Source organism: Topomyia yanbarensis, chromosome 3, assembly GCF_030247195.1.
Source record: "Topomyia yanbarensis strain Yona2022 chromosome 3, ASM3024719v1, whole genome shotgun sequence".
In the NCBI taxonomy this organism is placed as follows: Eukaryota; Metazoa; Arthropoda; class Insecta; order Diptera; family Culicidae; genus Topomyia; species Topomyia yanbarensis.
Genome location: NC_080672.1, coordinates 47,513,089 through 47,523,942, shown reverse-complemented (window position 1 = coordinate 47,523,942; position 10,854 = coordinate 47,513,089). Strand labels below are relative to the sequence as shown.

Genomic DNA, 10,854 nt, shown 5'->3' with positions numbered 1-10,854 from the left:
CACCGATTATTTTGTCGTTTGATACAATGAACAGTATTTGTTTGTATTCAATTACCCACAGTTTTGATTATGCTGTATGTTTTCTGCGTGGAAGCAAAAATGAGTGCATCTAAGCAGCTTGGATTGAACTGGAAGATGTAGCATTATGTCAAGCTGGGCATGATGTGTCCCAGGATCCGATTGATGGGATGCTAGCAAGAAGCGGAATTTCATTGGCTTTGAAGCTTGTAAAAGCCCGAAAATTTTTATATGTGGAGGCCAATACGAAAGCTAATGATAGTGTCCAACGAAAATCGAAAATCGCTGCGAACAAATGGTGATGATTGTGGGGACTGTGGAAACTAAGATTCGAGAAGAAAGAAAATGCGTGTATTTTTCTAGCGCAAAGTTTTTAATTCAGGACCAGTAGTAAAAAGAAGATCACGACGATAATGGTTTATCACACACTCTGCAGCGCTTAGTTCAAAAACGCTGGATTTAATTGCAAATAGGTACGCATGGCAGGACACAGATCACACCTGTTACATCATCACCATCTCATTTCATCCGGTGGTTCATCATATTTTCGAGTGATAATATTGTGTTGTGGTATACAGTCGTGATTCGCTGGTTGGACACTTTGTAACTGGACCGCTTTTTAGTTGGACCTCCGCTAGTTGGACAATTGTCCAACTAAAAAGCATCTGAACGTCAAAATCTCGTGCCAAATTTACTTTGACAATCAATCTGACAATATTTAGAGATAAGAACAGATGCATTTACACTGCCAACATCTCCTTTGGAGAGTTTTTGACATTTGTCAGTCGGTCCAACTAGCGAATCAAATTCGTTAGTTGGACAAGGCTGTGGCCGAATCAGCGAATCACGACTGTATACTACCCAAGATCGCTTATTTGCCCCGTTTTCTATGGGATTTCCTATCTTCATGGGACTGACTTGCGATCATAGGCAGTATAGTGAAATGCATGTGAATGCACTTGGAATTCAATAAGGATCTTTAATTTGGAAAAAATGTGCCAGTTTTTCCTATTTATTGATAGAAGGTGGTCTTACGAGTGCACTGATATCATTCTTAAATCTTAATTATTCTTTTCTGATTTTTTAATTTAAAAAAATCAAATTAAATTCAACCAACAAACTGACAGTTGTCCGATTAAATGACGTATCTGCAAATATCTCGTTCGCCTCATTGTTAACCGGGATAGCACCCCACACAGCATGATCTGGTACTTTGTCAATCCGCTAACAGCCTGCCATTGTAATCCCAACCCAGTTAAGCTCAACCGATTCTAGTTATAAACGGTTGTGTCACTGGAGCCAGTATACGAACTGGAACCAGCCGGAATTCCAGTTCATTTCCGGCTGAACTTTACTGGAAAGTTTCATCTGCAAACTATGGTAGATCTGATAAGGCAACCTATAGAGTCGTGCAAGTCGCATGGGTTTGGATGTGTTATTGTCCTAAAAGGAAACAAACTAAAAATGTTTTTTTTCCAATAGTTTCGGGCCTAAAAATTGGAAAAGGACTGAGATATTAACTCACGGTACTAATATGCATCAGAATATGGCTTAACCCGCACACCCCTAAAGATCCCTATTCACTTAGTCTGAAAATAAGGGGAGGGCGGGAGTAGACGGGGTTGGGTGGTTGTACTTAACTTACAAAAATGATATTTTTAATACATTTTAACATTTCTAATATTGTTCTTATAAACAGTAACACGAAATGTTAATTAACTTTATAATTTATTGTTGGACAATGAAATTGCTTGTTTCAAGACCTTTATTATAAATTTACTAGAAGTATTCCGCGTCGAACAATGTGGAAATGTCCTATAATTCTAGGATAGCCACTTTTGTTAATTCGTTGCAATAGTTTTTGACTTACTCCGACAATTTTATGCAAACTGTGGATACATGGATGTGGATTTGATGACCAATTTGGTAAGCAGCGAACGTCACGTTCAAAAATTTTCGAACGTTCCACTGTTTAACCTACCTATGATTAAGACCCGTGTCAGGCCATGGCAAACACCTGATGATGCTTTGGCTCGTTCTAAGCACAGACAAACAAATATAACAATTCGAAGACTGATTTGGGAAATACATCGATGATATTCAAAAGAGCACATCTGAACATTACATTACATTATTGTCGCTTCAGCTCATCGCATCGATGCTAATGCATTTGACAGGCGAAGATCTAATAGAATTTCAAATTGTTTGAGTTAAAAGTTGGAGACACAGTACGCTACTTCGAATTATGAAAAAATTCTTAGCGCTGACGCTAGGAATTTTGCACTACCCCGCAGGACCGTTGTTTGAAAGCAAGATTCCGTGTTATGTCATTTGCCATACTGATAAATTGGAATCAAATTTATAAGTTTTGAGCAATTCATCATTATTTGATTCCAGCTTTGGAATTATCGTATCGACGACAAAATGTTGAATTCAATTAATATATATCTGTATTAACTTGCCACAAATTCGTGTGTACCAATTTGCTCCAGGGTACGCACTTAATGTTTATTTCTTATAGTAGATGTAGTTGTAGTTAGTATTTCAGCTCCAGCGATACAACCGATTGTAATTAGAATTAGTTGTGTTATTGGCGCCGGAATACTACACAGTTAAGCTTTTTCGGGAAATCAGCCAGAATACGAATTACGAATACGAATTAGAACCAACCAGAATTTCCGATTGAACTTTACTTTACCCATAGGTGCACGCAAAGTTCATATATCGATTACCTATTGGCCGATAGTAGCGCCGGCTAGTGGCTACTTATTGCCAAAGGCTCGCACAGAGTGAACCCAAATCTACCTATCGAACAGTCAGATGGCTACCTATCGTGCAAAGTAAACAAATATTCTTCTTTCGGAGAACATGCAAGAAATGTATTAGTTAGTTAATATCATGGCGAAATATTTCAATCGTCGAAACAAGACACTGTATTCAGTTTATTATGCTTTTTTGTAACAATGTAAAATAAATTACATGGAATAGTATCAAGAATAAAGTGCTATAAGCCACGAAACAGCGGTTTTCAATTCACTCCATATTAATTTATTGTGTAACTCGGTTGAAATCACTCAAAGTTACAGCAAAAATTATGGGTGCCAGAAACAAAGAAAATGGCATCATTTTAGGCAGCGTTGCGCATTCCTCTGTACGGGACTCTATAATACCACAGACACTAATTGTTGTTTGCTTAAAAATGATAGTTATATGTTTTACCCATGCAATCTGAATTGGATGTCATTTATTAATAGCAAAAGTAAAATTACTTTTGGTATGGGTAATCCACATTGAGGGGAAATTCCGGAGAAACTATTGTTGGTTCAGCGCAATTCACAGCTGTCACGAGAGAGTTGACGATACTCCTTTTGTTCACGAGCACTAGATGTGTTTGGTGAATATTGGTTTGGAACTTCCTCTCAACGTGAATTTTGATAATTGTCTTTTAAGCACAAATCTCCGATCAACATGGGGAACGTGCTATTTGAACCAGTCGCTACTGATTCCTGATTCTAGTCCTAGGTTAGTTAGATGAGATATGATTACTATAACAACGTGCTCCGTGTATCAACCTAGGAAAACAACGCATTTTACGCAACTTAATATTATTGAAGCCACACATAAAGTACTATCACTTAATTATTTTTGTTTTACTGTATACTGTTCTGTCCAAGTTGTACAGTAATGTTTTCATTTCGAATGGTTACAGTCCAGCGTACCAAGTATTCATGAATAAGCCCACTATTCTGCGATTCAAAATTGCCTTTGAATATACTTAAAACCCAGATATGTTTACCCGGCTATGCTGTCTACAATATGACCACAGCTGATGGACATTTGGGCTATAAAATTTATGTAAAAATCAGTGTAAACGTCTATTACCTGGGGTATGGCAGTATTCTCACATACATTAACGCGCAATTTTTCTCCCATCTGAATATATTTAACTGCAACGTCTGAAGGACGTACATCAGATGGCTTCCGTATAATTTGGTAAAACCCAACTTTCTCTGGCTTTTCAATATAGTATTAGCTCCTCTTCAAAGGCTTCGAAATACATAAAAACGAAAGCGTATTCGAAACTGATCGTTCGCATAAACTGTTTCCGCAAAACAATCATTGAATGGTCGTAAAGGTTCCTTCTCCGCAAGTTTGTTTGTAATATCTAGCATGAGATCCTTTTCATTACACTCCTGATTCAGAGCGGCCGTAGTATGTGCTGCAGACAATAACTTCTGGGTAAACATTAGTTATTAGAATTCGTTGTCCGTTCCGAACCCATAACATTTCTTAGAATTTTTATTACATAGAGAATTTTAGCATATTTGAACAAAAAATGTCTTATTCAATTCAATAATACAATGTTTATTGCTTCAAACGGCAAAATTAATGTTATGAGCATTTTTTTTTCATTGAAACAATAATTAACTTTTAATCTCAATAAACATTTCCAGTTTGAATAATTTTACAATCATTGCAATAAAATATTTTTAGAAAAGAGAACGATGTTTGTTACTGAAATGGTTTTATTGAATTCAATAAATAAATGTATTTTCTTTCTAGCAATATGTTTTTCACTGAATAAAGTCCATATCATTAAAAAAACGATTATTTTATTGCATGATTGCAAAAAATGTAACGTAACTATAATAACAACTACCGGTGTAAAAACAGATTATTATTTTGGCAACCTATTTACCAACGACCGGTGCGAAAACGGGTGTCTAAATAAAATATTATCGTTTAGCGTAATCAAAATACACACGCATTTGCTTACGCACCGGTGCTGATAGTCTAACTGCTATGAACTGCGTTTAGCGAGTAACGGTTTGTCCGGAATTTCCTTTCAAAGAGACAGTTGACAGTTGGCTTTTAAGCCGTAATCGTATGTTTGTCGAGAAATGTACGTTTATTATGATTACAATAGACCAAAGTAAAAAATAGTCTAATGTTCGACCTTTTTTAAAAAAATGCACATTTCTAGTAAATTTTTAATAATAAATCAAGGACAGAAGAAAATTCTTTTAGAATCTAATGAGATAAATAAGCTTTTTGCATAAATTTTAATTCAATGGTAGATATGAAAGTATGTAGGTATGAAGCACTGAGTGAAAATTGTAACTTTTTATTTTTCGCACAATCATACTTTCAGCTGAAATAAACTTCTATACTTGATAGTTATTGTTTGTGTTTGGTACTGTCTTCTCGAGCTTGCATTCATCTATCCTGCGGCATTTGAATGTTTTTGGATATTTCATTGTACAACTAAGTGCTCTTTTGAAAATGTGGAAATATCGTTGGAAAAGTTTTATTTTGTCTGTGGTGAGTACGTATTTTACGAATTAAAGGAATTTTAGCCTTCTGCTTCAACAGACTTCACAGCAGATTCTCAGTTCACAGAAAATTACGTGGCTAGTGCTACGATCCCACTGAGACTCCTTCCCGATAGGGACTCGAATATTTGACGACTGGCTTATGAAACCAGTGCTACACCCTCTAAACCGCCGCACCAGGGCAGGTCCGCTAAAATCATAAAATTTCTATTTCGCTCAATGTGCCATAGCATCAACATTTTTCATCCGATGTTAGTTATATTAGGCTTAAAATTAACGTAATGATATTATTTGTTATCTTAGATTCTAAAAGGTCCGAAAAAAAAATTTGTTTTTCGGTAAAAAAATCATTTAAAAATGAGTAACTTTTAAAAATGGTCAAAAATGCACTTTTTTTAAACTTTGGTCGCTTGCAGCACTAAAAAATTTACATATGATCGACACATATTATATGTTTTTGGAAAGGGCATCTCGGCACCTTTCAACCTGCATATTAAGTAAATTAATTGAATGATTTTGACACGAAATATTGACTAAAAACTACAAAAAGTGCTCAAAAACGAGTTTTTTGAGAAAATCACAAAATCGCTTCTTTGAACAAAAAAATAAATATTGTTTTCGTGTTCAGCGACCCAAAATTAGTCTAAAAAATACTTTTTCTTGAAACTTCATTTTTCTTGTAAACTAGTGTAATCAAACAGGTAAAATGAGTACACACGTATACTGCGCACGGACTAAAGCGACTCACAGATTAAACAGCGTCACTGTGTGTGCAGATAGAAAATCGAACACACATCAATGAGGAATGATTGTATCAAATATAGCTTGGTGGGAAAAGGCTTAATCAACTAATACTTTTACAAGCAAGTGTAGCGTTTATTCTAACTCAAGTGGTGTTGATATAAGGCAGTAACCCCGAGTCCGGCACAGACCACGAATCCAGACCATAAATCCGAACTAATTCAGACTAGACCAATACCAGTTCCCGGATCTGGGCCATCCCAAGTAACTTTTCTAGTTTTATAGCATACTACAAGTGCATTCTAAGTTTTAAGAAGGGCTTCAAGAGTGCCATAAAACCTCAATTATTACTAGGGTTACCGGGTCTGGACCAGTTCGTGGATCCGCACTAGTTCCCGGATCCTGAGCGGGTCCCAGATCTAGTCCATCCCCTTGGTGCTTAAATCCAAAAAAGTGTCTGGATCCGAACCCTCGGTTGGAACACGTGTATCCAAACCATGGTTCTTGCTTCCCATACATGACGGGAAGGACAGTTCATGTTTTGTGCAGTTGATACCTTGCTGTAGACGTCCGGGACAGAAAGGAATTTAACACCGACTGAAGTACCCCACCACTACGTCGAGTCAGTGTTTTCTGACTGTGCTTTGAAGCTGACCGAATGTGAGCCGATCTTCAAATACGAACTGTATCGTTTAGAGAGAATCGAAGCCCATCTTTATCCACATTGTGTTCGCTTTGCTTGATGCGCAATACAATGACAACCGAAATGCTACACACTTATAAAAAATCCGACGCGGTTAAAAATAAATAAATCGTTCGCAGGAGCATCCGCATATCGTGATGTTCAAGATTAATAGTCGGCTACCAAAATCAACTTTGTAAGAGTCGGATATACTTTTCCGGTTTGTAATACTGAAGGTTTTTTTTATTCGACTCTTACAAAGGAAAGTGCAAATCCGATTTTTATGCTAGAAGTTTATATTCGGTTTTCATATTCTAATATATTTGAAGCGGGGTTTTACGAAGCATGTTCTGTCCTTGCGACTTTTATTTTCGGTCGCTCAATTGTTAGTACTATCAGTAGGACTGCAGTTATTGTAAACTAATTAATTGGATTCCGTTGAAGTACTGCTGCCCACGACTGTTTCGTTAAAGGTTATAAATACACATTTGATATAAATTCGACTATCTTTTACACGCAAATGTAAATATTCTAGGAGATTGTATTGAGCATTGGAATTGAACAACTTGTAGCACATGATCAAAACAGGTTTTTCGTATTTCATGACCCCAACAATTTTAAGAAAAAATAATTTTAAAGCACTATACACGGTAGAAACAAGTTTTCAAGAGAGTGTTAAAATGTTATCCAGAAATATATGCACCTGGATAAAAGAATGACGATTACCAACGTATTAGAGAATACATTACGCGATAAACGGAGGCCATATAGCATTCCGTAATAACAGATTTCGTTCGTGTTTTAAACGAATACAACTATTTTATTTACATCGAATGAGGTTTAAGAACCTCACGACTCCACAATATATGTGTAAGTAGTGAAAATATCGTTAAAAGCGCCAAAATTTATTTGTATTTTTACGGTCCACACTGTACTACTGTAGATGTTTCTCTCCCATAAGGAACATGTTTACTAGGAAATTCTTGTGAGTTCGTCAAAAGCAACGTTTTGAATTCATACTCCACGAAAATGTTATCGAGTTCTTATTTTCGGTTGACGGTCTATTGAGTATGTCTAATATGGCACTCCAGTTCCTACTACTGTATTCTACGCATCTCATGCTGTCCATGTTCATCTGATGATTGCTGGAAAGTTTTCTGGACATCAGATTAAGGCATTAATGAATTACTCTTGTGTTAAGCTATTTTCTCAGTCAAAAAACAGTTTTAACTCAGGCAACAAGCATATTTTAAAAAAATTTTCATAAATTTTGGAAGAGTAACACAGAAAAATCTTTTTTCAAGTTAATTTAAACACTCCGAATGAAAAATCAAATTTAAATAAAATATCATACAAAAATAAAAGTGTTTGCAACAGTCATTAAGATGTATTTCCAGCAACATCTTGAACGATGAATTCGCCTTCCTCGCAATCAATACCTCAAACCGACCTGTTCTCTTAATCTACTTGTTATTCCTACTTCCTAAAACCCAACAATTCTAACAGCCTAACGATTTCTAAGTACACAGAGAAATTCCACTAGAACTAACATTGAAACTAACAGCTGCACTAAACATATCGTTCAACATGTTATTCCGTATAACGTCCGACATCCGGGAGGGGCGGGTGGTTTTGGCATCGCGGAAATTATAACAGTTAATATAAGTTGCCTCTATTTTTTTTACTATATTCTACTTGGATAGAGCTTTCCAAGCCACGTGTCAGTTTCAGTTCGCTCTACAGTCTGTGATTATCACACTATAAATCGGTTAAAATAGTCTTACATCAAGTTTTTTTTTTCAACCATTTCCCTTCTTATCCTAAAAAATAGGCCTCCTCGTTTACTCTGTGGTGGGACCAGTTCGACACTCTCTATTCAACTTAATTCAACGATACGATAGCCATTTATGAAATGTACAGTCATTGAACATAATCTTTGGTATGTTGTCACAAAAGTTCCCTTCGTTCTTAATATGAAAATAGTATGCTTGATTGGAAGAGTTCGATTGCTGTTCGATACACGACAATTTCTATGCAAAAATCAACTTTGAGCTCGGTTTCCACTGTGTTGATGTTATAAAATGTGACGTTTGATTTTTGCAGAAGTATAGGCACTTTCAAAAATGAGACTCGTACGTTTGAACATATGGTTTATGGTTGGCAGGGGGCTACTCTCGAAGTATTAACCCTATGGGGAAGCCGCAACTTGCTTAAAATACTATGTAACACTTACATCACCAAACAGTCGTCGCATTCAGCCCCGGCATCATCCTCGCAGTTGCAATCACACAGTCCGCACTCACCGTCACCCTCGGTTCCCTCGAACTCACAGCAAGCACAGCACGGTTCCTCCACTTGATCGATCATCACTTCCGGTGTGGAAACCTACAAAACAGGATATTTAGCATTTATCAGGAACGAAAATGTCAACATCAAATAACTGACCGGTTCACTGGTTATTACTGTTTCTAAATTATCCGGAACTGAACTGGATGGCGCTCCGGGGAAGAGTATTTCCGGTGGAAACAGATAGGTATCGCAAAAGTATGCACTGTGTGTATTCTTGGTGTGCTGTTTCAGCTTCTCCAGCGATACCATTGGCATATCACAGAGCGGACATTTGAAGTCCATTGTTGTCGACTTCCTTCGCAACTGGCTGCTGCTTTTGTAATGTCGTCCGGCGGATGTCACTCTTTCTATGGTTGCAGTCTACTGATAGCGTTCCACACGAGATAACATCGTGCTTTGCAAACTTTTTCCTTCCCTTTCGCAATTAAACATCCATTGAATCAGCTGTGCGTGATAAAGGCGTACAGTTCGTACAATATTAAAGCGAAGGACATCCATTTGATTCCGGATGAAATTGAATTTAGTGAGATGTTACGCGTGTGAACTATTTACATATTAAACCAGGACAACATATTATGCTACTTACCAGGAACAGTGTTTAGATTAATTCCAACATTTTACGCCCAAAGCTATACTTCCGTCCGAGTACTGTGTGTGCAGCAAGATGGTATGCGAAAATATACGACCAGACGCAGCAGCCGTTCGAATGTTATTTACCACCCAACATGCCACCCACAACCAGGCACATGGTAGTAGCTTTTTCGAACAAAAGCTCTTTCCGATGTGTGCGATGTTTTCAGTTAGGAAAGCTTTTAGCAAGATACATGTTAGTTACGCAGTCATCTGGTGTCAAATAGATGCAACAAATCTGCAATTTTGTTCCCGATTCCCGATTAATATTTATTTAAAAAGTATGGTGTTTTTGCATCCTAGATTGCATGATTCGATGATCGAAACTCAATGCTTATTGTGCAAGAAACGACTCAGTTAAGATATAGACTTCAATATTATTCGCTTATTTCTTCACCCTAGCTAAACTTTAAAGAACACATCGGTAAACCTGGTTTCAAAATTAGCGAAGACGAAGAAATCGATAGTTCATACTAGCAAGCTTCTAAATTGGAAAGAAAAATTGATAACTGCCATTTTCAAACCCGATTTTTAAGATAAAAAGCTCGTTAGATACAGAACAGAATTTATCTCTATCTTTCTAATAAAACAAATGCACTTCCTTGTAAGAATGTTGAACAATTTTCATAAATTTAATGAAAAAATCGGAAAATGTTGGTTGTTTTTACATTGCTGTCCCAACACCGTATAGTATTTTTAACAAAAGAACACAGCATAACATACCGCTGAAAATGTGATTTTTTCTACTTCCGAGAACACTAAAAAAATTGAAAATCGACAGAGATAACAGTGTAGCTGAACTCCCGAAAAATAGTTTTTTACTGCACGGAAATTTTTCTTTTCCAAAATCGTGAATTAAGTTCCATGAATTCTTGAACAACCACGTTTCGTGAATTAAGTTCCATGAATTCTTGAACAACCACGTACGTTTCGAAAACAGAACCATGAACAAAACTGATGACATTTATAATTATGTTCAATTTCTCTTCAGTAACGCCCGCGTAACGCTTGGTGTACCTCGATTTAACATACTCACGATTTAACATACCCTCGATTTATCATACTTCGATTTAACATAATTTTTACCTCGATTTAACATAC

General features: G+C 36.6%; 1 protein-coding gene across 1 annotated transcript; it reads right to left on the bottom strand.

Annotated features, from left to right (window-relative positions):
- Positions 1-4,575: 4,575 nt before the first annotated feature.
- Positions 4,576-9,788, bottom strand: LOC131691191 (uncharacterized). Its single transcript, XM_058977413.1, has 3 exons — positions 9,710-9,788; positions 9,220-9,567; positions 4,576-9,159 (listed from the first exon to the last, which is right to left on the bottom strand). The coding sequence occupies exons 2-3, from the start codon at positions 9,403-9,405 to the stop codon at positions 9,004-9,006; spliced, it is 342 nt and encodes a 113-aa protein (XP_058833396.1). The 5' UTR covers positions 9,406-9,567; positions 9,710-9,788; the 3' UTR covers positions 4,576-9,003.
- Positions 9,789-10,854: the final 1,066 nt, after the last annotated feature.

Coding starts and splice junctions, on each gene's coding strand:
- LOC131691191 (XM_058977413.1), bottom strand. CDS start 9,405: ATGGACTTCAAATGTCCGCTCTGTGATATGCCAATGGTATCGCTGGAG. Junction 9,160..9,219: donor CAGTAATAACCAGTGAACCG/GTCAGTTATTTG, acceptor CCTGTTTTGTAG/GTTTCCACACCGGAAGTGAT.